The 26967-nt window shown below is 39.5% G+C and overlaps 1 protein-coding gene across 3 annotated transcripts in view; it reads left to right on the forward strand.

Annotated features, from left to right (window-relative positions):
- Positions 1-26967, forward strand: part of LOC306946966 (BEN domain-containing protein 5-like) — a gene marked incomplete at both ends in the record, with an annotated part of 850824 nt that overhangs the window by 493180 nt on the left and 330677 nt on the right. Inside the window, 3 exons of one of the 3 annotated variants that reach the window (XM_079536120.1) lie at positions 12473-12692; positions 24633-24766; positions 26419-26794. The exons of 1 other annotated variant lie outside the window; for it this stretch is intronic. In XM_079536120.1, coding sequence (XP_079392246.1) covers positions 12473-12692; positions 24633-24766; positions 26419-26794 — 730 coding nt within the window. Of the gene's footprint in view, positions 1-12472; positions 12693-24632; positions 24767-26418; positions 26795-26967 lie in introns of those variants that run through there. One more of the 3 variants, XM_079536118.1, reaches the window with a different exon arrangement.

Raw genomic sequence — 26967 nt, forward strand, 5'->3', positions numbered from 1 at the left:
TTTATTTAAGGACTTTGTGCAAGTCAGTGAAAAGTCACCCAAAAAAAGCAAAATGAAGATCAGGTGGCTGAAAGTGCATAGAATAGAGAAGAATAACCCAACAATGGAGCTGAGATGAAGTTTATGCGCAGTGAATATCTTTTAAAAATAAATAAATAAATGAAAGAGAATAGCTTTATTTTCAGCTCATCATACAAGAGGCAGAGTTCCTGATTTGGCACTAGGCAGTTCCTATCAGAGGTTATTAAGAGCAGGGAAACAGGTGTCTGGTGGCTGGCAAGGAAATGAGAAGCTGTGACACCTGAACTGAGATCACAGGCATCTTCCTGACGTTTTGTCTGGAGAAAAAGTCTTAACTGTCTGCTGCCTCTGTTCCTCCTCTGGACGTAGGGACACACGACTCTCAGCTGTTAAAACTTCCATTTATTTGTAAGCCTTTTTTTTTTCTTTTTTCTTTTTTCTTTTTTTTTTCCTGTAGAGGACTGTAACAATGCACATAAACTATATCCTGTCCTGAGCAAAATGCTAAGTTAAGAAAAAGCTATAAAGGATTGTGTCGTGGAGTGCAACACTTTTCAGTGTTGAGTCTCTAGGTCATTCTGAAGCAGGGATTTGAGCAGTGTCCCTTAGGATTTGCTGTTATACGTGCTGAAATGATCAATCAAGGATAAAAAATGGACTGTTCTCATCTCATAGATCATTTCACAGTGAAACACTTAAACTCCTGGCTGCTTTCTGAAAAACAGAGGATCTGCATTAATAAGGTGACCTTATCATAGCCACCCCTGGGGGGAAGGAAGGGAGAAAAAAGGTTGTGGAAAGAAAGTGAATCCAATTGTTAATCTTTTTTTCAGGGAGACTTGGATTCCTGAATGCAAATTACTTTATATTTAAATTGTGTGAAAGCACAAAGGGTTCGTGTCTACAATTGACCGTTATTTCGTTAGCTGATTCACAGAGCCATGCAAATGGTTTCTAGTGTTAACTTTCTTTGGATTTGTTTTCTTTGTTCTTAGCAGATCTTGCAACAGTGATCATTCTGATTAATGTATTCTACACTCCGCTCTACTCTTGATTCATGTTTTTTGCAGCAGTCAGCGTTCTGGCCTCAGTAAGGTGAGGCTGTGCATAAGGGGCTTTTGTGTTTCTCCAGTAGTGCTCATCTGACAGGCTGTCTTCCAGCTGGAGATGAGAGAAGCATGGAATCCACTCTAATGTATTTTGCATGGTAGCACCCCTAAACATAAGTTAAAACAGACTTTCATCAACAGATGTAGGACGGTCTGAGATGCCGCCCCCTGTGACAGCAGGCAGACCACGCACACGCTCTCTTTACTGAAACACCAGCTCTGTGAGCCTCTCTGGCAGGTATATTGGCTTTGTGTCTCAGTTCAGATAACATGGTGGTTCAGCAGGGCTCAATACACTCCCAAACTGGAAACTGTGTGCTTGGCTTTCCAAAAAGCTACCATATTAACATAAGAGTTAATTTTGGAGGAAAGGAGAATGCATAGCTTAAATTCTTCATAGCTTAAATTCTGCCATGTCTCACTTCACATGAAAATTAGGTGGCCTGACTATGACTGTGTTGAAGAATCAATAATCACGTGAAGAAGGAGTGGTTCTTCCTACTTTAGATTGATGGGAGATACTGACCCACCATTCACCTAACATATGAACTTTGTTGAGCTGCTGAAGTATCAGTTAAAGGCAGGCCCTGTCTCCCCCACCTACTGAACTAGACTGGATACCACTGTCAGTTGGCTTTGAACTAGATCATCTCTAAGGTGAGATGATCCAACCACAGTCATTCTATGATTCTATGTAATATAAGCATAAATGTAAAAACAACAGTTATGCAAATCACTTGCTTAATTGCTCCAGATATACATCAATCATGAAAAAAGTTACCCGAGACCTGCAAACTCTTAATACCCATTGCCTCTTATCCATTTTGTTTTTTCCAGCCCATTTTCTTTTAAGAACGTTTTGGCATTTGTTCTTGCATTCAATCTGCCATACCCTGCTGCTACCTTTTATTTTGTTGGTTTTTCCAAATCTCTCATCAGTGCTTCAAGCATTACATTGTTCTTTAACCTGCATCAAGTGCCTGGTCCTAAAATACAAAGGCCTCGGTGGCCTTGGTTTTTTCGCAAGCCACTTATCTCCATTAGACTCCTGAAAATCACAGCTTCAGGAATTGTATCATGGAAAAATGCCAGGACAAAATGTCTGACACACAAAGTCAGAGCTTCAGCAATGAAATCAGAAAATTTTCAGGTGTAACCACCTCCTTGCAGTAACAAAAAACATCACTTTGAAACTGTTGTTTTGCATGCACAGCCTCTGAATTCATCAGAGAACTTTTGTCCTTCTGGTGAATGTTTTCAAGCCATTTTCCATTTTTATAGGAAATCTAATACAGAAAGGGCTTTGTTTTGGTTGTATAAATCAGAATCTTGTTTTGTGGGTGTTTTTTTTCAGGTTCAGTTCTTTTACCTTTTATTTTTTAATCTTGATTTTATATAGCCAACTACAAAAAAAAAAAATAATAAAGCAAGAAAAGATTTGGAGGGTGTCTACATAGAAGGCTTAGAAAGAAAATGGTGGAAATGTAGATTACTTTTGTCTCCCATGTGAAAGTATTTTTCCTTGTTCTCACTCTTCTAATTTAAGACAATAAATATAAAAGGATTTTTTTTAGCTTCTTTCTTGGATATATTCAGTTTTTAGCAATAGATGTTTAAAGAAGTGAAAGCATTGGGAAACATGATAATTGATGGATACTTGAAACTTAAGGTGAAGGGAACAACAGAGTGACTCAAGCTAAGTCAAATGAAACCAAAGAATATTTATTAATTTTTTTTAATACTTCTGATTTGAAGTGAAACTCTTAAAATAAATATTTGATAGAATTTCATTAAACTGCTTTTTCATTTAAAATTTTCACAAAATATGAGTTTGGTACATAAATGGACAGCTCTCCCACCTGCTCTGGGAAAAGAATTCCAATCTGTTCACCCAAGATAATCAAATGAAAGCATACAAATCAACTGAAAGCATACAAATATTCAATGTGCAGAATATTAAAGAGAAGTAGTACATTCTTCTATTTAATGTTTGCTCTAAGAACTTTTTTTTAATGCCAAATGCTAGACTTTCTGAACACTGTAACAGAGAGCTGTTACTTGTGAACAACAGTTTCAATGCTTTTGGTTGAGTTTCAGCTTAATGTATGAATCCCACGTCCTTGCTGTCATGAAATCTCCATTTTACCACTTTTGCAATATTGCTGGCATATGTCTCCAGCTGTCTGTTGCTGACATAGGATTGCTTGTGATTATCTGATGCTGAGCTGTTCTGCTCTGTTTTTGTGTTTTTAATCTCTGCGACAATACCTGAAAGTGCTGTGCAGATCGTGATTATTGAGGCAGACTACAGTTGTCTTTGAATTTTACTGTCCTGCATAGAACATTGGGAATTCTAATGATCTTTACAGCCATACTGAATGTGAACTAGATTTTTTTCTGATTTCATAATTTAACATTGCAGACTGTTGATTTATTGACTCTAACATTAGCATTTTTCAGATTGGCAAATTGCCTTGTAGGAGTGTCTCTGTGTCTATTTATATATCATCCGAAGGCTGAAGTATGGAATACATTTTAACTGTCTAGATATAATTTGATAAATCATATCAAAATTTCTAAACTTAAAATATGGAAGTTACATACCAAAACTCATTTTACTTTCCAACACAGAAGTATTGATTACTGAGAATCTTCCGCTGATGCTCATTAAGTAGCATCCCAAAGATCTAGTTGCCATTTTAGAGGAGTTTTTAAAACGGAGGAAATTCTAATGCTCTTCTTAGATTTCCTAAATATGGAATATTTCAATGAGGGTAATTTAAAAAAAAAAAAAAAAAAAAAAACTGCATATTATTGTATCAATTTTTTTTGTTTGTTTTATTCATTTACAGTTGTCTTAGAGTCTGAAGATGTAAAAAATCAAAACCCAAACAAGCTGAAACATGTATGCAAAGCAAGAAGCAGTGAATATGCTGTCTGAGAATGTTTTGTCAGGGGAAACATTACCTTGGAGGTATTTAAGGCATTTAAGAGCAAGTCTAATTGTTAGTTACATTTATTGTTTCCCACTTCAGCAGTACTTTTCTCAAGAACACAGATCCCAACATAAATTACTGCAGAGTAATAAGCTTCCCTCAAATCAGCTGATTGAGAGTCACTGCCCATGTATGTGTTCTTACAATTGGCAAATGTGAGTTAATCCACAGTAGTTTGCTCTCAATTGAATGCGTTACCTTGCAGTAGCTTAGTTACCTGCCATGCTTCTACCTTTAGAAGTGATCAACAAGAAGTCAACTATAATATTGTACACTGAGCCTGAGATGAGTAGAAACATATATTTTCATGGGGAGGGCTTGACCCGGGAATTCATGACTGTGTAGATGATGAAAAGGATGTTTACAACTGGAGGCACAGAGTGGGAGTCTGAATCTCTTCAGCCAGATGAGGAACCCCAGTGGGAGATATCTGGTAAGAGATGGGAGATAGCATTGTGGTGCATGCTTTGACCTCGCTGGCCATTTGGTAAGGATAGCTCAGTCTGTGCCTGAAAAGAGGTTTGTGTATATACACGTGGAGAATTTATATATCATGCTCTCCAGCCAGCTGACTATTTAAGGCAGTATCTTGAGCTACTGCAATGTGCTATTTCTATTTCATCCTTTGAACAAAATATAGACTTCTTTTGTTCTGTGGTTGTTGTTTTTTTGTTTTTTGTTTTTTGGTTTTTTTTTATCTCTTGTGGTTTTGGATAAAAAATAGGTTTCCTTTCTATTTATGTTCACTAAAAACTGTGGTTATTCTCAGTAGTAACACCTCTGCATGTAATATAATCTTTGTTGTCTCTCCACCTCTCATCTTTTCTATTTTATTACCTCTTGCATGTACCGGTAAATAAAAAGGGAGTGAATTTAGAAGATATAGGCCACTTGGAAGAATGCTGTATGTATCATATTGGAGAGTTCAGAAGATTATGGAAATATTTACAGTTCCAAAAGAGTCAATCTGTATACCAAAATTGAATTTAGGAGTGGACATAAGCCCTGTGTACTTTAGCTCTTCTAGAAGGACTGATTTGCAATATTTTATGGCCTCAGAACAGTAAAACTAGATATGATGAATTTACCAAAGTCTGTATACTGCATTGCTCCACCATTTCTTATTTTCATTGACATTATTTTTTCATCAGTTTGGACTGTGTAGGATGTGCAGACAGTGTATGTTCAAAATATTGGATTGCTGTGCTTTTGCATACAAATCTTATAAAGAAAAAGAAATACCAGACTGTGTGTACAAGCATCAAAATTTGATTATATGCAGGATCTAATCTTAATATCACACCATCCTCACTGAAAAGCATCGCAAGAATATTCCAATTCATATTCTGAATGGTGTGTTTCTCTGCATTCATTCTGCAGAATTCTTATTCCTACCAGGAGAATATCAGTATATTGAACTGAATAAAAATGTGTACATTAAATTGCTTATTCAAATGTCCAGCTTTGATGTTTGTGGAAAATTTAAGCAGGAGGCAATATAACCTGAGTTTTGTTTTATTGATAAGAGGCTAATGTGAGTTACAAAACAGGAAAGAATAAGAAGTTGTATAATATGCTGAAAATGTGAAAAAAATGCAGATTCCAGTTATTAGCTTTCATGGCTGTATTTGCATAGAAATATACTAACGGCTGGAAGACATTTCACGCACGAACTTGATAGAAGATCTTTAAACATATTCATGTTAGAAGAGTGCTCAAAGGAAACCTCAAACTTGAAAATTCTCCTCTTTGTTTAGAAAACAAAAACAACCACAGTTTTCCTACAGTATTTTAGTACAAGATATTTCTTCACGAAACAAAACTTCCTTTATGAGAAACACAGTGGCAGACTATGAAGGTGCCTCTTTCTGATCACACTTTAGAAAAGACTGATTCTTCTGAATGTTAAATATTATTGTACGGTAGATGTTGCTCATGCTTTTGTGGAAAATATTGGCAAAGCATGAAGTGCCTGGAGGATTCAAACTCCTGTTTTTTTGGATTCCTATAACATTTTCTACTTTGGGGGAAACAACTTCCTTGCAAGTGGGGCAGAGATGATTGCCAATTTTCTTTGTTACGTGAGGTAATTGGTGTTAAGCCCTTCTTCAAGAACTAGAGAAATTCCTGTCTGTTACAGTTAAAGCATGTTAAGAATTTCTGTTACTTGGGTGACAGTAAGCCCTTCTAGTTAATGTTTGTGAGCTGATTTTTTTTGTCGTCTTGTTTAGTTTTAATTCATGTACTGGTGCAGAGCAGGTGCAACTCCATTCTGAACTAATAAATGATAGTGATGTCTGGTCTTAGAAGAAGAGGAGATATAGGAGAGATCTGCATAGCAGTGACTACTTGCACATGCTGTTTCTAGCAGTTTTGACATCCAGTTTGCCAAACATTACAAATTACGTTCTATTAATTTAAATTTGGTTATTAGCAAAACTGAGGAAGGCTTTTTTTTTTTCTAAAATATTCCAGGGATTTTCCTGCTCTGTTATCTTCATTCACTTTCCAAAACAGGGATTTTACTGCTCACATTAGCTGAGGTTCTTCAAAGGAGCTGCTGGCCCATCTCCAAATGTGACTTTCATTAGAAGTAGAAAAGTTGATCTTCTCTTCTGAAATGGTGAGATGTGAGCATTAATTCCTGGAAATATTTTCTAAAACCTCACTTTCTACTGAACTGTAGCTAGCCCTGAAAAGGATTAGAAATAGCAAGATGAGTATGAATTTAAAAGCACTGAATTATGAAAACTTTAAGCAGTATTGACTTTGTTCTCATTTATGCAAGTCCATTCCTGATGATGATGACTGTCAAGAACCTTACGACAAAAGCAGAACTCATCTCTAGAATCTGTCCTGTCTCCTGCTGAAATCAGACTTATGAAGGAAAGTAGAAGTTTTGTGTATATACATGGAGGTACCATTTTGGAAAAATGCAGTTGGTAGTAGCTGATTTTTTTTTCTTTTGCTCATATCTCATATTATTTTTGTATATCTCTCAAGCAATATTGGCCTATACAGAAAAAGGCTACGGGATTGTTTTCCCTGCCAGTATGAGATATAAATGCTGATTACAGATAGAACAGTGCTGTAGAGATGTAAGAACAACAACAACAAAAAAAAACCCAAACAAAATGGAAATATGAAAAGAGTCATGACTACTGTCTTACTCAGAATCTCTGTCTGAAACATAATATAATCATAGGCAGCGTGGAGTAACTGTAATTTACACTGAAGCCAGAAGGTTACATAGAGTTGAGACCTTGCCAAATTAAAGTCCCTTTGATACATATGGTACGGAAGGAATGACATTACTACAGCGGTGCAAAATGTATATATGTAAAGCTACAGTCATACTACTAAAATAACTACGAAAAGCCAGGAAAAAAAAAAAAATCTGGTTTAAATAAAGGAAAGGAACATTTCAAACCAAATTTTCAGAGCTCCAGATAGAGTGCAAATATGTGGGCTGAAACTGTCGGTGGATGGTAGCAAGTTCATTAGGACTGCAACCGCAGGCATGTGCTCAGCACAGTTCTAGAAAATGGTGGCAGCGGTACCAAAAGGACATATTTTAAAGGTGAGTCCATGTCTGAGTTAGCTCAAAGAAAATGTTGTCCTCCATGCTTTCCTCTCAGGCAAGTTTATAGTGTGGAAAACAGCATACCGCTGGAATATAGTGGATGGTGTTTGTCAAGATTTTGAATGGTGCGCAGCAGGGTGGGAGCTGGAAGTCACAGTGATTTGAAAGACCCAGTTTCTGGCTCTCTCTGAGTAAATAATTGGGTGAGAGCAAGGAGAGCCGTTGCCCCATGCCAAGGCAAGATCATGCTAACTGCCAGCACCTCCTGATTCCTGTGGACTTTCTGTGAGCAGATTCAACCTGTAATTTGGAAAAGGAAAATACGGTCTGGCACCCATTTTCGAAGGGTTGCCAGTCTCACACCTATGCTATAGCATGCCAGAATGGGAAAGGTAAGTATCTTACAGTATCCGCAGTATCAGTATTCACAGCAGCAGACACTGGAATTTTGTCTTTTCAATGCAGAAAAAAAATCCAAAGAATGTAATTATTTATTTTCCAGCTTTATAATTGTAATGATGATCTTTGGATTGGGAACTTTCAGCATTTAATGACTGTCTGGCACTTTCTTTGGCCCTTCCTTTCTCCAGCCAGCCAATAACAGCAAGGAAAGCACCTCCTCCAGTGATCACTCGCTTAAACATTACTTTGTCATGCTACAGAATATATCAGCTACCTCTGGGAAATAAATGTCTCTTGTGTGAACAGAGCCATAAAGTGTTTTTGAGGTTTCATTTCTTTGAAAGAATATTCTGTTAGGACATGCGAGTTTAATGCAAAAGAAGATTGAGTAGCATCCTTAGCCTCAAGAAAGGTTAGACCACTCTCAGGAATTGGGACTAAATAGCCTTGCAGTGCTTCTCCTTCTCTTCTGGGGATGGTTTAAGGACATAGATTTCAAAAGATTAAATCTTAAGAATTTATCTATGTAATGTTGGTACTTTCCTCTTGGTATTGGAGCACTTTGGAAATTATATCCAGACAGAAGCATTATCCTTGTCTGTCTTCTAGGATTGTATAACAACTGGACCTTATTTGTTCCATTTGAATTTTGTGTAGTCATTGTGATGCTGAAAGAAGAATGTTGTCTTGAGAGTTAAACATTATTGAAAAAGCTAAAGAGGGATCAACCTTTGGGAATGTCTGCCTTGCTCAGCCTACCAGAAGAGTCTCCTCTTCCAGCCACCCTCTCCCCTTCAAAATACCAAGATGTTGTATATGGCTTTGTTCATAGGGAGATTTGTTTATTTACAAGTGGAAATGACTTCGTCTTGCACTTTATTATGAGAGAAGATTAGATATTGTGGAAGAGATCAATTTGAGGTATTTTCTGACCACCTGCTAGAGCATATTCTTGATCAAAATTTAACCAGATTATGAGTGGATTGAAACATATACATACATAAGCTTTTGAATAGTCTTCAGTTCTTGACTGTTGTTAAGAGTCTTTAAGTTTATGACTTTAAATGCTATTGTTAAAATGCAGTAGATTATCTAAATAATTGTGAATGCATCTCTCAGGGTACATTTGAACTTTAAAGCAATTATTTAAGAAACATATTGCTTGGAAAAGAAATTCAGAAGAAAACAATAAAATTTTCTAAACCACATATCTAAATAGGGATTCTTATAGCAGTCCAACATATAATTATTACTGAGTAATCAGGTAGTAGTGAAGCCCCTTCACCTGGACTGTAAAAGAAGATTGGAATTTCTTCACCAGTGCATTTGAAGTCAATATGGCGTCCCTTGAGGTTTTGGTATAAAGGGTGGAAGTAATGTGACTGATGAGCCTAATTTTAATGTTTTGCTGTGGAAGAGATTTAGCACCTGCATAACTATTATTGGTACCATTAGCTTTTCATATTGTATTTTTATGTGAAAACACATCAAAACAGCAGGCATCAGCTTTTTTTTTAATGCTCTTTTTTTACTTTTCAAGAAAAACAGCAGCAGAAAAATATAGGTTGTGTTCCAGGAAACAGCCGCTCGCAAGTCCCAGAAGGGCTGGGGATGTGCTTTGTGGTTTTCCTGACTCTTGGAGTGACACTTTTACTTTTTAAAGCTGAAGCTTCATTTGTATTTTGAAAATATGACAATCTCCTTCTCAGCAGGGTTGCATTGTTTCTAAAAGGCTGAAATTGCTACAGGATTTAAATCTGGTGAGGATCCGGTTATTCCCTTAACAATGCATTTTAGAACACCTACCCGTAAAATAGCTTGACATCTGTAAACTTGAGGCCATATTCTCCGGCTAGATAGCACTCAACCAACTGGCTGGAAACGGGGAAGGCGTGAAGGAGAAAGGAGTGCTGCTGTTGTGTATTCTGTGCTTAAACCGATCTCTTCCTCTGCTTCACAGCTAACTGATGCAGATTATTTATAGATTTCAGAGCCAAAAATTAACACAGTTCCTTGCAGGCAGAAGAGAAATGTATGGGATCATTATTAATTCTCTAGCATTATAGTGCCTTCTGGCTCAATGTGCGTGCTGGGGACCAAGTGTAAACACACATTTATCATCGTGACCCTTAATCTGTTCCCAAAAATGTCCTTCAGTGGGGAACTGTAAAACAGCTTTTCTAAAGGATTTGAGACCTTTTTCTTTGCCACTGACACAAAGATCTTTACAGACTTTGCTGTAATAGAACCTTCAAATGTAAAATGTTGTGAATGCTAGTTTAGAATGTTCCATTTTGTGAAAAAGAAAACAAAAAAGCACGCTGGGATGCTAGCTGTCTTTACACAAATGCCTTTTGTTTTCTTTCATTGGGGCAAATTACCCAGGCTGATGAGAAATTTCCTTCTTCAAGGTCTACCCTAATTTCTGCACCCTTAGCTTCTCTTAGTTCCTCCTATTGTTTCTAGTTTCTCCATTGTTGTTTTCCTTTCCCTTGACATCAGTCTTAGGTGGTGCTAATAGATTTCAGCAGCAGAGGAAATACAGTACCAATAAGATTCGGGTACCGAATCCCTCACTGGCCACTGAGCTTAGTGGGATAAAATTGTCCTTCATGTAATTTTAACAGTGTCCATGGAGTAATTCTAGCCATTGGCCTGTTCTGTCTCTCTGCAGCTCCTTCTACCTCCATCGTAACATGAGGTGGAGGAGATAGGATCCCTACAGCAGCTGCTATTGTTTGATCAGCAGCACAATCTTTGTTGGAATTTCATTTCCCTTGCAGCCTCGCTTCTAGAATTCATTTGTCATCCATACTTTGTAGCACTTATATTTGCCTGTAATTACATACCAGTCTGGCAATACTTTATTGTTAACATAAAGCAGTGGTGTTTAAATCCCCAATCTTATGCTGAAGTATTTGCAAAACTCTGTAATTGCTAAAATAATAAAGCTGCCATTATTGTATGGGAAGTTTACAGCCTGTTACTGAAATACTTGTATCAGCTTAACTATACCTGTATGCATTCCTCATGTTTTCATGGCTTAAGAGACAGACTCCCCAGTTTCTGTTGCTTTCACAAAATGGCTGAGGAGCGAAGAGACCTTGTGGATCCCTTTGAGCTCAGGATGTTCTATTATTCTGTGACTATGACTTCTGGTAGCCCAGGGCTGCACTCATACGTGTTATCTCAGAGCATGCAGGAGACTCCACAATCTCTGGACAAGCAGTTCCATGGTTCAGTCAAAACTTCACTTTTTTCTGGGTTATGGTCTGCTCTCATGTACCATTTGTAAGAAGTCTACAGAAGATAGCTAGGAAAAACAAGTTCGGTTTGGTTAAACTCAGTGTAATGGGTAGAGATATTACTCCAAACGTTTATGGATCTGCAAACCAGAAAAGATAAAGTATTTTGGTTTCATTTTGTGTTGGCTTTCTGCAGGCAGAAAAACAGCAATGCCCCTTTCTTGTTGTTCGTTACTTACTGTGTTGTTGTTTAGCCTTTACACAATCCCCCGCTATGTCAGTTTGCTCCCAAACTAGCTGGGCAAAGCAGACCTCAGCACTGGACACCAGGGTTAGAGTAACTGGTGCAGGTGCATTATAATTATTTTTTTTTTCCATACAGAAAGCTCAAAACATCCACACCGAGTATAAACATGTCTCCAGCAGCTTGGGAACTTGTGCTGTAATGAATGGCACGGTCTCTCAGCTTTGTTTTCACACACATGCATAGAACATCTTCACGTGGGGGATGGCAAGGAGACTCTGAGTTCTTCCAACAGCAGCCACTGGACGTTACCATGGGTGCCCCATCGGTGGCTCAGCACCCCACACAGCAGTAGCATCACACTCTCAAGACCTTCACACAACAACGCACGTTCGGACTGCGCTGGTATTGAGCCAATAGGTGCCGTTCTGCGGTGCCGCCTGCCTGCGACCCGCCTGCGACCCACCTGCTCTCCTCTCCCCCACTCCTCAAAGTATTGCCCCGGCCTACGTGCGTGCTCCGCGTACCCCTACAGAGCAGGAACAGCCCCGCTTCGGCACGGGCCCTGCACCGCAAAGAGTTCGGTGCGTCGAATCCCGAGAGGCAGCGCCTCCCCGCCCGGCGCGGCCCCGAACCCGAGGCGGCAGGGCCGCACCCGTTGTGCCCTCGGTGACAGCGCGGCCCCCTCCCGCCCACCCCTCAGCCCGGCTCGCGTCGCTCCGCGCTGGATTGCTCGCGTCTGCCCGGCGCTGGGGCTGCCCGGCTGGCGGCGCGGCCAGGCGAGCTCAGCCGAGCGCAGAGGCGGATTTTGAGGAACAATAACAGAGCGGGGAGTGCGGGACCGGCGCGGCCGCCCCGCCCGCCGCCGCACCATGTACGCCTTTGTGCGGTTCCTGGAGGACAACGTCTGCTACGCGCTGCCCGTCTCCTGCGTGCAGGACTTCAGCCCCACGTCCCAGCTCGACTTCGACAACCAGAAGGTCTACACGGTGTACCGCAACCCCGAAGAGGCGGCGGAGGAGGACGACGAGAGCACCGGCGAGTGGGGGGAGCGCCTGCTGCTCCACAAGGCCCAGATCCTGGCGCTGGCAGGTGGGCGCGGGCAGGGCCGGCTGAGGGAGGGGGCGGGCGGCGGACGGAGCCCTGGGGAGGGGGGGGGGCGAGGGAAGACGGGGGGGGGATTCACAAGTGACCCTCAGGGCTGGGCCGGGGGGACCGCAGGGTGGGGAGCGGGGCCGGGTTGGGAGACCCCCCCCCCTCCCCGAGGAAAAAAAAAAAAAAAAAAAAAAAAAAATAAGGGAAGGTTTCCCTGCCTAGCGTATTTATAGTGCATGGAGTCATTTCTGTAGCTTCGCAGCTCGTGTTGCCACATTGGAGCTGTGTTGCTGGTTTCTGTCTGCTCTGTTAGTTTAAGCGACTTCTCAAATTGGGAGGCAGCAGCGGGGGAAGCAGAGCTTTGTGTGGGGCTTGGTGGTGCTCAGTGTGGTTGCTCCACGTTTCTTGTACACACGGCTCCCTGCCTACAAACACTGCTTCAACTGCACGTTTAAAATGCAATCCCATACTTTGGCCATTTAAACCCTGGTGCTGCTGTGTGGTCCCCAAGTCGTGTCCTGTTGGCAGCACGCAGACTTTCTGTAGTTTCTTTGCAACCGCAAAAAGCTCTGTCCTCCTCACAGCTGGCATGGGAAGAAAGTTTGAGGGTGTTTGAAGCGAGCTGCTGGCTGGTGTGGAGGTGTCCCATAGGATGGGACAAGCCGAGTGTCACTGTGTGGCCCACAGGATGCAGGGTTCCGATCCTGAGCTCCACATCTGGGGAGAAATACGGCCCGTGGCCATTTCCCCAAATATGGCCTGGGCTGCCGAATCTGCTCTCCTGTACTGCAAAGGCCCCGAACAGGGAAGCTTGATTCTACAGGCACGTAAAACTAGTGTTTTCCTAGTTTTTATTTTATTTTTGGAAACAACAATTTTGGAAACAACAAAGTAGGTCAGCTGGTGGTCCATCTAGACCCTGAGTCAGAGAGTGACTTGTACCAGTGGCCTGTGTACAGTAGTGGCCATAAGCAGATGCTTGGAACAAATAAGAAACAGGAGAGCTTGTACATCATTTCCCTGTAGAGTTTTTCTGATCTGTGAATATCTGCAGGAGTATCCCCAGAGTTCAGAAATAACAGAGGCTGACAGAGGAGTGGATTTTTCTACAAAGTTTTTGTCATCCCGTGCCAACATGCAGTGTTTTGTGTGACTTGTCTGTAGCACAGGAGAATTGATACATGAATTATTTGCATGTTGCCTGCTGTGTACATGGAAGACAGCAGTGTCACTGCTTGGGGTTTGCTTGGCCTCTTCTCAAAAGTTACCCACATGGAGTTTGCCTTTTTGTTTCTTACTGGGGAAGTGCCCTTTCTCAAGCGTTTCAGAGTTCTCAGTCATGCTGTTTTGCTCATGTGGTGAGCCTGCAAGGTTGCCACTAAGTTTTCCAGCAGAAAGTGCTCTGACTTTAGTCAACTCACTCATCCCAGACAGAGTTTGTTCCTAAGAGAAGTCTACTAGAGAGTTTTCTTCATCTCTCTATAACCAGAACAAGGCAGTATATATTTTTTCTCCAGAGGGCAAAACTTGTTATCTGTTTTAGAGATCTGCATTAATTACTCCCCAGAGATCTTAGTTTTTACAGGAACTTTTCCTACCAAGCCAGGAACACAAAGAAACATAAAGCTATTTTTATCATGTGTGCTCCATCTCAATACATATGATGTGTATGTGTGAGTTACATGTTTCAACATTTTTCATATGAGTGTTTATTCTGGTTCTTCTTTCCTTCCTCTACCATATAAAAATTCCATAACTGAATTAAACATGCTGTAGCCAAAGGATTAGTTACTTTCAGAGTTTTCACTTTCTCACCAAGTTTTTAATGTTGATGTTTATTTTATAGTGGTTAAAACACTGGGGATAAAGGTTCATCTTACATGAAGATACTTTTGGTTTCTAGTGACCAATTAAGTTTGTGTGGCAAACAGATTAAGACAACTTATAGCAAGCGTTATGAATCTGATGTTATGCAACCTGCTTTTGTAATGTAAAAGATGAGTTTAAAAGTCAGTAGTGTGTCACATACTTGCATGGAACTTTTAATCCTGAAGCATTACAATTTATGCTAGCAGTAAAGTAAATAAAATGGGGAAAATAGCTTTTATCTTTAAAATGTACAAACTGAGATGATTTGGAATTTCTGGAGGGGAGCCCATGTCCGCACAAATTAGTGCATCAGTGACTTTAAGGATTTACTGCTTTGTTTTGGGGATTCCCCATTAGGAACAGTTTTTAGGATCACTGTGGTAGTACACATTAAATTTAAACAAAAAAAAAAAAGTGGGAGGAGGAATTTCCTTTTATTTTCAGTTAGTTTCAACATGCTCTGTTATTTTCTTGGTAGAGTTTCAACAGGTTGCACAGTGATGTTCCAAAGCTGTTCAAGTAAGCAAAATGATACCTGCTTATATATATTTTCATGATCTAACACTGTTGTTGCAGTGGGAGTTAGAGTACGAAAAAACCTCTTAGCTTTCCTCTCTAGCAACATCGAAAAGGAAGGAGTAGAGAAAGAATACTGATACAAGATCTAGTTGAAACAACTCTTCTACTGTCTTAAAAAAAAAAAAAAAAAAAAAAAAAAAAAAACACTTTTACCATCCTGACACTCTAGTTTACCTAGAGATAGATATATGTTCATACCCACAGTACAAAATTTATTGGAGCATTTGTGTTGTAAATCATTCGTGAAACAACTGTCCTGATTTGAAGGACTCAAGGAGCATTTCTTTGATCCCTGTGTTGAGGTTGGATATTTGGAAATCTGTACATCAGTGAGAAATGGATGCTGTGAGGCAAGGAGAGCTGAAAAGGGAAGAGTGTTGGGCATGCTCAGAAAAGCACATAGTTGTGATAGACTTGATATGACGAGATAAATACTGTCTTCTGACAACTTCAACAGCAGTACATAGTGGTATTAGAGCACAGGGATTGTTCTGAGCAGCAGTACATGTCTGTTGTTCCTCTGTGTGTGTGGTTGGGGAACCTTAAACTATTTCAAAAGTTAGCCAAAGACTAAGGCTGAAATAAAGCAGGTTAACCCCTGACTAGGGCAGTTGTAGACAGCTGAGCCATAGAAAGCATGTTTAAATGAGTGTTCTGTTCCATAACAAGATCAGCATTTGGTTAACAGGCAACTGATGTTACGTAGTAATAAAGGAATCACTTTATTTACCTCTTGAATGGAAAATACAGCTCAGTGGACTGAAGCTGTACTGTAAGGCAGTTTCTTGAGGTGGCATGTTAGCTGCTCTTTCTCGCTGAGGATAAAATAAATTGACAGCTTTTCAGAAGGAGCTTGAGCCTTCCTTCTGATCATTCACACCCTTCATTTTTATTTCTTTCGTGTCCTTTCATCTAAACACGAAAGCTGTTTTTCTCGTCCCTCTTGTTGAAACAGGTGTGCCACTTGCAACTTTTTTTGCTCCTGTCCGATGTAATCATTGTCAGTTTTGTCCATAAGCATGTGTACACCTTACTGTGATCCTTATGTGACCCTGCTGGAGCCACTTCTAATGCTCATCACATTGCAAAGCAAGGTGGAACAAATCAATGTACAGGAACTTTTAAAAAGTTCACTACTGCAGGCTTCATCTGTTGACAAGTTAATAGTGACTGTCTTCTAATTGGAGGCATTCTTTCCTGACTGCAGTAAATAATTGCTCTCTCTAGCTGCTGCCCTTAGCACTTCCCACCTGCACCATAACAGCAAACACATCTCAATCAGATCCTGACTGCAGTTCCCTGCCTGCCACAGCAGGCACATTAATACCTGTGTGCATCCATATTCTTCCTTGTCCCTTCATAAAATGTGATGCTCCACTTTTTATTTAAGTAGGTTGTGTTTTTTTATTATTTTTTTTTTTTTTCTTTTTAAAGTCTTTAAAAGTCTGAACAGCTCATGATGAGGTGATTTGCTGCATTTCAGAAGGATGTGAAGTCTCCATTCCTGGAACAGTTTTCAAGTAAATGATTTTGTTGCTGAGTTTTGAGTAAGTTTGAGGGTGGATTCATCCTAAGAAGTTGAAGCTCCCTGATTTGAACAATTAATGGAGGAGAGACATTGTCGAGTGCTGGAGTAGGTGAAAATTTACAAGCTGGGATTTTAGGTTATACCAAGATTGTGCAGCATGTAGGTCAGCAGGTGATGATAGGTAAAGTCATTCTGAATCCTTTCACTGTTCAGACAGCCTGGGGAGCTGGATTAGGTAGAGCAGAGTGTGGCAATGCTGTGGCCTGTGCCATGCTCAGACACAGTGTTGCCCCAAGTAAGGTAGTGCCATGAGGGAGTTGTAGGAAGCCTTCCAGCAATTGCTTGTCACAGACTTTGGTCTGTTTTCCTGGGATAGCTCAGGAGGACCTGTGGGCTGCGCTTTGCATGGCTGCCTTTGAGCAGCCAGCCCACTTCGTCCTACCTGAGCACTGGGGTTTGCCTTGGGGTGACCTGATCACTGAGCAGAGCTGAGCCCAGCAGTGCTGAAGCGAGCTTGTTCAAAACATAGTCCATTTCCTGTTCATTTTTAACTATTTCAAGATGAAGGATGGATTTATTTTTCTTTTTCCCCTTTCCTCTATATTGTACTATAGGAGTGTGTCTGAGATTTAAAGAGCTTGTACAAGGGTGCCATTTTTCTTTATTGTATCTGTTTGTTCAGCTTTGAGGTAGGGCTCATCATTGCAAAGCTGAAGTGGCAGCATCAAAAAGGAATTTAGAACTTTTAAAACCATATCCGGTAACTGTTACGATAGTGGTGATGGGTACGTATCATCAGCAACATAAAGTGCTAATGAAAAGGGATTTAAAAGCAATTTTACTGCAAGATTTTACCCTCTAGTTATCTCTTTCTATATATCTTAGTGTGGAAAGAAGTATCTTTTGGTCTCAGCTGACCTGCTTATTCCTCAGTCACTTCTGCTTTTTGCTTCAGAAGAGTCGGAAGTAATTTACTAGTTTGTTTTTATGACGCACGCCCTTACGTGTCACCTACAGCATTGTGATTTCTCTTGGTCTTAATACACACATTATAGCATATAACACAAGTTATGCTTGTAAATGTTGCAGAAGCTCAGCTATGGTACAATAAAAATATGAATTTCAGGATTTTAATAAAATTGACTTCAAAGGTAGTATGGGGATGGTAACTATGGTAACTAACACTTACTAATTAAAATATGCTAAATTTTGCTGGGAAGTGAAAAAGGAGATTAATGTAACTTATCGTTTTTGTTTTCTTAATTTGACTGTAAAACATTTTTTCCAGTGCTAGCCTTAGTGCTAGTCTCTATTTCCTGGGTTGCTGGGGCTTTTTTTTGTATTTTTTTTTGTTGTTGTTGTTGTTGCTTCTGGAAATCCTTTAAAAATAGCACCAATGGAACCACATAATTTTTGTGTGGAAACCAAAAAATACATGAATCTACCCACTATTTCCATAGCAAACTCATTCCTCGGGCAGAGAGGTTGTGGAGGTTTCCTGGAGAGTTCCCTGTAGGCTGCTGCTTTTTCTGGCCTTTGTGATCAGGAAATCATTATCGAGGGTTGGTACTAATGAAGTTCTTTGGTGTGATTCAGGCTGACTGCTTATAGCAGGCAAATTGACAAACTCTAGCTGTCATTGCAAGGGTGATGTCTTGAGATGAACTCTAGAACTTTTTGAAAAAGAAACAGGTTTTGTAATAAGTAAATTTTTATGAAATACTTAGCACGTCCAGGCTTTTGAAAAGTAGTTCCCATAATTGAGTTTTGCATATAGGTACAGAGTAAAGACTTAAAGGATATTAATGTTATGCTTGTTTTCAAGAATATATATTTTTTCATTTAATGGTAATAATACATTATTGGTTTTGATTCCAGAAGGATTATGAGAACTGTTCCAAAATAGTTATATTCCTTTATGCTGGAGCAGGCTGCCCAGAGAGGCTGTGGATGCCCCGTCCCTGAAGGTGCTCAAGGCCACAGAGAGCCTGGTCTAGTATTAAATGTGGAGGTTGGTGGCCCTGCCTGTGGTGAGGGGTTGCAGCTTCGTGTTCCTTGAGGTCCCTTCCAACCTGGGCTGTTCTGTAATTCTACGTTTGACGTGCTCAGAGTGTTGTACAACATTAACAAATCTGCATAGCACTTCAGTGGGGCAGATGGAGGCACTGAGATAGACAGAGAGATCAAGTTATTCAATGTCTGTTTTTAAGTAAATATTGGATCCAAGATTGGATCTTCACCATTTTGGGGGGAAAAACAAAAAACAAAACAAGAACAACCAAAAATCACCCACCTTGATTTCATGTTTCTCAATCTGCGTGTCTTTACTTGATTTAATGGCTCCATCATTCTCTACTGCCAACAGACGCTGTTTTAATCCTCCTCCTAAGAAATTAAACGGGAGGGTTTTGTTTATAGAAAGAATAATAACTTATATGCTTAAAAATAAACAAATTAAAGCTTATATAAATTATTATTTATATTTATTTTGGGCTGTGTTGCTTTTGGTTAATTACTGTTGGAGAGGCTTCATATTAACTTCTGAATTAAGAAATACATCATCAGTGAGCTTTCTTGACTCAGGTTTCTGGTACATCATCCTCCTTACCCAATATCTCCAAACCTAACAAGCCTTTTCCCAGTCTCATTTAGAGTTATTTTCAGTCTGGCTTCTATTCTCTCCATTCAAATGCAATTCATGAGGTTTAGCAACCTTTTGGCTGGTTTCTCAAGAGCATGTCTTCACCTGTACGTGCTTTTTGGCCTTGTTTGTCAGTGTTGCTGCTTGTTATGTTCTTCCCTGATGTTTGGAGCACTCTTCTTTTTGAAGACATTTCCCTAGTCGCTCAGTTGTCTGTTGCTGTCTTTTTCTCAGGATGTTTTTCATGGGTATTTAGTTCTTAAATTTTTGAGGGTGATATTAGCCTTGATGATGGATACTCAGCTTTGCCTTTTTATTCCTTACTTTTGTCACTTCTTGAAATTTCTTTCTAGCTTTCTTCTCTGACATCCTTACGCAGAAATGTTTGATCCCTTCTCTGCCTGCTCCCTTCGTTTTAGCTGCTTCAACTTCAGTGGCTCACTTCCTCGCATACCTTTTGCATTCCTACACTATCCATTCCACTGTGTTGTATATTATTGTGGTTTTGAGTTTCTTCCACTTTGGTAGAGGTCTTAAGCTCAGGGGTGGTTTGTGCAAGAATAATTTTTCTTTCTCTATGTCCTGATCACCTTCTGAGCCTGTAGAGTTGCTATACGTTCTGAAATCACATCTTCCTCTTAAATCTTTCCTCTTGACTTCCTTAGCATCTTGCATTAGCAATAAACTTATGGCTCTTTCATTTCTTTCCATTTTCAAATAAACTAGCTTGGTTTTTTCTGTTGTATTATCACACTGCTTTCATTTTCAGTCACAGCGATATTGATTATTGTTTATTTGTATTTAAGTGCCACTTAGGAATCCATGCTCTGTGGTGCTCCATGCTTGTATTTGTTTTGAAGCGCCAAGTATACCTTTGTGGGTTTTTTGTTTTGGTTCTTGAGAGTCTGTCTTGTTTAAAGTGTGCACTGAAAGCTGTGCAGAACCTATGGAGGCAATGCTGTTCTCTCAGGCAGCAGTGAGGCAGTTCCCCCCATGCTGCTATGTTGAATTCTTCGCAGGTGCTGCCCATATGTGTTGGGTATATGCCTAAAAATGGGAAGAGTGATGTTGAGTTTTTTGAACTGTCAGTATATCGTTTTTCACAAGGGATGGAATTTTTTTTGAAGGCTTAGGGAAAGGGTGAATTTTGCTCAAGGTTCTCTCATTTTATTTTTGTAAGATTTATAGCATCACTGATCCCCTTATTTGGGCTGATCCAAAACCTTCCATCCTTCATCTACTCAGGGTGCAGAGCTCTCTTCCTCTAGTTTTTCATCTTTGACTCCAGAAGTTAGAAGACAAACAAACTTACAAACAGAATGTGAACTGTTTTTTGAAGGGATTAGTTTCTTCAGTGTGTACCATTAATTTAGAAAGTAAGGAATGTTTTAAAGAGACTTTGAGTTTTCCGTAGTTCTCTACATCCCGGAATATAGTTTTCAATTTTAGGTCACTAACATATTTTTACTTGAATTTAACCAACTCATTTCCTGCCCTGTCAAACTCACTTTGTCTGCCTCAGTTCCCTGCTGCTGTAGACTCGAAGCTATTGCATTTTGGCTCCGATCCACCCATTCTGATGCTGAAACGAAGGCCCCGACTGAAGGAGACATTCCAGGAACAGTTTATCCTTCGCTAGTTGATACTGATTCTCTAATGCAGGCATGTTTTTTTGGCTTTTTTCTTTTCTTTTCTTTTGGCAATGCTGAGGGCAAATGTCTTCCCAGGCACTGTGAAATTTCCCAGCAGTTTGCTTTCTTCTTGCTAGCTGAGGAACAATGGGAGATGGCCATACGGACTGAGAAGTGCTGTCACATGCACTGGCTCTTGAGCCCTGTACTTCAATACCTGATGAGGTTGACTGGTGAGATCTCTCCAAGCCTGACCTTTTCCTGGAGTACTGTTATTCCAGAATTCTTCATTCTGTGTATTGAATCACAAAATACCATTTTCTCTGACTACTGTGCACAAAAGCAGTTTTTCGTGCTCCGTGTCTTCTGGAATGTCTGTTTAAAGGGCAGAGGGCTTCAGTGCTGTCCATGCTTGCATCGTGCTTCTGTGCTGTTTATTTCATTACAAGTACCTAATTAGCGATGTTAAGTGCTAGTTCTCTGTGGTCAGTTTCACTAAATCACTTATTTCACACACAGGAAAAGCAGTAGATACAACTTAGTGACAGTCTGTTTATGACCACCAAAGGGAAGGTATAATCTTTAACTTGTGTCAAGGTTTAAATGACTGGGGGCAAAGTCTGGACAAACAATTCACGTCATTGCAAAAGGCTCTGAGTGACAGCATTTCTGGGGCTGCCTTTCTCAGTGTGTTCTACAGCTCCAGTCAGCAAATTGCATCTTGTCCAGCTGTTCAGGTTCATATCCTGGTTTTCTTCTGGCTCAGGATTTGTGCATGTTTCACATTTTCTGGATTGCTCTTTTGTCCTTGCCTTTTGTAGGCTTACACAACAGCAGAAATGGACTTCTAAGAAGAACAGATCAAAAGGCACATTCATGTTTCTCCTACACTTCCCTCTGGTCCACTCTCACTTCCCTCCCACCCCTTCCCAAATTCCATTAATATTTACAGGACATGAGCCAGTACTTAACGTTATCCTAAAATTAAGAGGGGTTTTTTTTGTTTGTTTTTTGTTTTTTTTCTGGCTCTATCTGCAGCTAATGTGGAAGACAACAGAAGTTAGAAATGTACTTCAAAAAAAAACAAGAACAAACAAATCCTGAGCTTTAATTTACACGGGTTCATTTTTACCGTTGTTTCTTCAAATTTTGTGGGGAAAAGTAATTCTTCAACTCACTGGTTCGTTTACAGGATAAGCAGTAATATCAAGAAACCAAATGCAAAGATTTGCCAAATACAGGAGAGACTTGTGCTGATAGTTAGACACCAATAATTGATAAACTAAGCATTCATAAGGAAGTATATAAATACACTTTTACCTTCAGTCCACCTGTTAAGTCATGTAAATACAGATTTCATAGGCAGACTGAGAAACTGAGAGGGGAATGGAGGGTAAAGAATTGAGATAATGTGCATTGTTTTACTTGACCCCCAAACTGGTTATTTTCTTTCATTTCTGTTCTTCAGAGCATCGAATGCGTTCTTAACCATTACAAGTTGACTTAAAAAATAGAAAGCCAAAACCAAAAGAAAAATATTTCTGTTCTTCCAACTTGTTTTTATTTTAATGTTTTGTATGTCAGAAAGTATTTGCTGACTTCACTGTAGCCTACACATGCACTTATTCCTCTGTGACTCCTTTCCAGAGTGTTTCAAGCCCTTTTTTTCCCAGGCCATGGGCAGAACTGATGGTGTCCGTTTCCAGTTTGCCTCGGGTTCTGGCTAGGGCTCACCTCAGGTAAGTGCCAGCAGGCACTTTAGGTAACTATGTGAAGCAATTGGATGATGTCCACCTTGTAAAGAGGCCAAGGGTTATTTCAGACCAGAGAAACAGTTCTGCATTCTTTAAATGCAGAAGAGATGTAGAATGTTGTTCTTCATGTTCTGTGGAAGATGGTTTGGCAAAGCAACCTAGGAAAGCTTGCTCTGCAATACATTTGAAAGAATTGCGAGCACATATTTTAGTGAAACACTCCAGTGCACCAAAGCATATAGTCACAGAAAAATGTATATTTTTCTTTCCATCTGGATTTATTTATTTTTCAATTTCTGATCTTCCAAGAAGATATCAGTACCCATTAACCTATCCTTCAGTCAAATTTGTATGTTTGGGTTTGTTTGTTTTTCAGTAAGGGCTGTCTTATCCTCTGCTCTTTGACAGCAGAAGTGAGCTGTGTCACTCTTCTGATGAACCTATATTTTCCAGATAAATGGAAATGTAGAGTTGGTTTTTGTGTGCTGTTATTATTTTTCTGTTTCTTTCTCTGTGTATTTTTGTGGTTGTTTTTTTTTTTCCCAACGCTGAAACTGTTGGATTGCCTTTTTGTTTTACTGGGATAAGCATCCATGGTGCTCTGGGGAACAGAGAATGATCTAAAATAAGCCTAGCTGTTTTCTGTTGTTTATCTGTTACGTTTTGCATCTGTCTTAGTATTTATTGCAACCATCTGCATTTCATTTCAGGTTGTCTAATGTCGTCTTCTGCCTTTTCTGTGCCTTTTCTTTTTACATAGCCGTGGGCTGTAATATCACCATTTGCCTACAAGAGATCCATTTCTATCTGTAACAAAATGAATTGCATTCATCTGTGTAATTCATTTCTAATGAATGCCTCGCTCCTCATTAAACAGTGATTTACCTTTTTTTCCCTTTTCTGTGTTGTCAACTCTAACCATTTCAAGGTCCTGTGGAGAGATGCTAATGTGAGAAAGCAGAAGTCAATGCAACTAAACACTAAGAAATGTCATCCTCATTAGCACCTTCAAAAATATTCATGGGACACTTTCTGAAATACAGTTTGCAGGTGGATAAGAAGACTCCAAATGTTTTCTTATTCATAGACTTTCAGTGCACAAATATAACACTTCAGACTTTAAAGGCATCGCTCCTTGCCGAAGTCCTGCATGGGTAGCCAAGCTGGAAAATTTCTTTAGACTTGGTTTGCTCTGCAAGAATTTCACAGGTCACAGACACATTTGGGGTGACTACTCTTGCTTCCCTGCCCCCTTTGCATCTTTTCAAAAATATTAACATGCTTCAAACATATTTTCAGGCAATACTTAATTTTGAGGTATTTTAGAATCTTTCATACTTGAAAATATTTTACTTAAATTTTTTGAGAGTCAAAGATTTCAACATGTCCTGCAGCATCTCCTTTTCCTGCCTTGCTCTTTGCACAACTGCAGAATCTGCCATGGTAGCAAATAAATCTGTGCTGCTGATTGCTGGTACAAGTGCAGTACAGGATAAATAACCAAGTTTATTTTCACTTAAAGCCTCAGTAGAGTCTGAACTGCAGCAACAGATAATGAATATGAAAATACTTTTGGTAAACTTCAAGTAATGCAGATGCTTTTAGGAAGTTGCCTTATTTACAGCATCTTTAACTCTTATTTAGTGATAGTACTACCTACTTGTTGACATTTCTGATGGTTCCAATAAACTTAGCTCGGCATTTTACAATACTTAAGCTTGGGTTTGGCCAGATTGATCTCCTGTTGAAACTCTAGCATCGTCAATGGCTATCAGTTGAGTTACACCATGCATTAATTTGAAGGGAATGTAGCATGGGAGATATTTTTTTCTTCTTTTTTTTTTTTTTTAAACGAGTCTTACTGAAGTTATGTAGCATTTGGAAGTAAGAACACTGATTAATGTAACAAAATTTTACTTTCAATATACATTTTAGAGGACAAAACTGACCTTGAGAACAGTGTGATGCAGAAGAAAATTAAAATCCCCAAACTCTCTTTCAATCACGTAGAAGAAGCTGGGGAGGTTACAGATTATGGGGAAGAAGATGTGGAGCTTAGACACAGTAAGGTACTGAAGACTTTCCTTTTTTTTCTTTTGTTTTTTTTTTGGGGGGGGGAGGAAGTGCTTGGGGCATGTACAGACTTCATAGCTTAAGAATTCCAGCGCTGCTTTTGATCTCCTTAAAACATTGTGTTTATTGTAATTGGTTCAAATTAGGAGTGGAGGGGATATGGTATGGGTTTTCAAAAACCTGATTCATGTACAATCAAACACTTTCCTGTTTATATGGTCTCACATGGCTTAATCACCATTTGAGGTTTTTGGAATGATGCTCTTTCACTTGGGTGCAGAATGCTTTAAAAGTGACCAGCTGTTCTCAGTGGCACTTATGACCTAATGCACTTTGCTTGTTTGGAATTGGAAGAGGTGCTCTGAGACTTCTCAAATACAGCAGTGCTTGAGAAGGCAAACTGACAAGGCAGCATCCCTACATTATAACTGCCAGTTGCCTTTTTAGGTCCAGATTGCAGAAGCCCACTATGTAACCATATTTATTTTTTGATATCAGATAATTTCTTTAAAAGCCTGCCAACCGTCAGAATAAAATAATGTTCTGTGGCTTCATGTGTTTTGCAGCTGCAGGAATGATGCTAGTACATCTCTTTATGGTGGGCCAGCATTTTGATTTTTTTTTTAGAGCATGCGTGGAGCAGGCATAACATGAAGTAATCTCATTTTCTGCCACATTACTCATGGATACTGTGGTATGGGAATTGGTAGTGTCAGCTTCTTGTCTCTAGTCTATGAACTACATTTGCTTTCCTTGCAGTTGCTTGGAAGTTCAAATGCTTTTTCCATATTTGGCCAATAAAACATAGTGATTTTTACACGTACCGTTACATTTTAATACTGCTGTATGGGCCCCCCAAAACAGGTGTGCTTTAATTTATAGAGTTTGGATTTTATTTAGAAGACTGAAGGTGAATTTCTGCCAAGAGTTCAAAGGAGATGAAGCCTCTGCAATGCAGAAGTAATAGTGAAACAATCAGTTGATCAGGGAAATGAGATAGATGATACGTTCTGTCTCCAACTTCAGTGTTTTCAATTCCCTTTCATTGTTTTCTGATAGTGTTAACATATTCACCCGTTGGGCTAATGTAGCAGGGGAAAAGTCAGAAGGCTTTGTCTCCTCGTGTGTGGGAAGGACAAGCCCTCAATGCAAACAGCAGCTTTGTGTGGTGTGCTCCTTTGATCTCTGATGTCATCACAGGTGACAAACATAATTGATTGTCTCTCTTATCTACCAGAAAAACCATTATTGTAGGAAATCTAGATGTTAAGCATGAACTTGAATGGAAAAGAGCGCTAGATCCAGTGTTACTTTTTTAATAAATTAGCTTTGTATATGGAATGGAGTGACCTATTACGCAGTCAGTTTGCAATTGTTGCACAAATGCAGAAAGAAAGATCTGAAAGAAAGACCTCTGTATTTCAGAAGCTTGTATATGCATTTTGCTGAATTACACCTGCATGGTAGCTACAGCATGTGTCTTCATAAGAATTTGATAGGCAAAACATTTTTGCAGGCAGACTTTTTTTTTTTTTTGCATTTTTTTAATAAGTAAAAGAATATTAACAGTCCACAAATCTGTAGAATTTTAATTTATATTAAACCTTACTATACTTCTAATTATTATTATTTTTATTGTAACATTCAGAGGCAAGATGGAAGGAAACAAAGTGAAGGTACACACAAAAGCATCGAAGCAGTTGTTGCTCGCCTTGAAAAACAAAATGGGATGAGTCTCAGTAATACTTCCAGCCCTGAGGAGGCTTTCATGGAGGCTTCAGAAGGGATGAACAACATGGACGATGCTGTAGTCCCTCGGATTCTGTATGAAGAATTGCTGAGGAGTTACCAACAGCAACAAGAAGAAATGAGACACATTCAACAGGAGCTTGAAAGAACACGGAGGCAGCTTGTGCAGCAAGCAAAGAAGCTAAAGGAATATGGGGCACTCGTGTCAGAAATGAAAGAGCTCAGAGACTTGAACAGGAGACTCCAGGATGTACTGCTTCTAAGACTAGGTAGTGGTAAGTGCCGGACTTAAATGGGACAAGTTTTAATGAATTTTGCAAATGTGATCAATAGTAATGGAAACGTTTTTGAAGAATAGCAGTGGTTGTTAAACTGGACATTGAATGTTAAAAGGGTTTTCTGCTATGGCTGTACAATATACGTCGAATTTGTATGATATGTATGTCTG

The sequence above is a fragment of the Tetrao urogallus genome (genome assembly GCF_951394365.1).
Source record: "Tetrao urogallus genome assembly, chromosome: 5".
Taxonomy (NCBI): Eukaryota; Metazoa; Chordata; class Aves; order Galliformes; family Phasianidae; genus Tetrao; species Tetrao urogallus.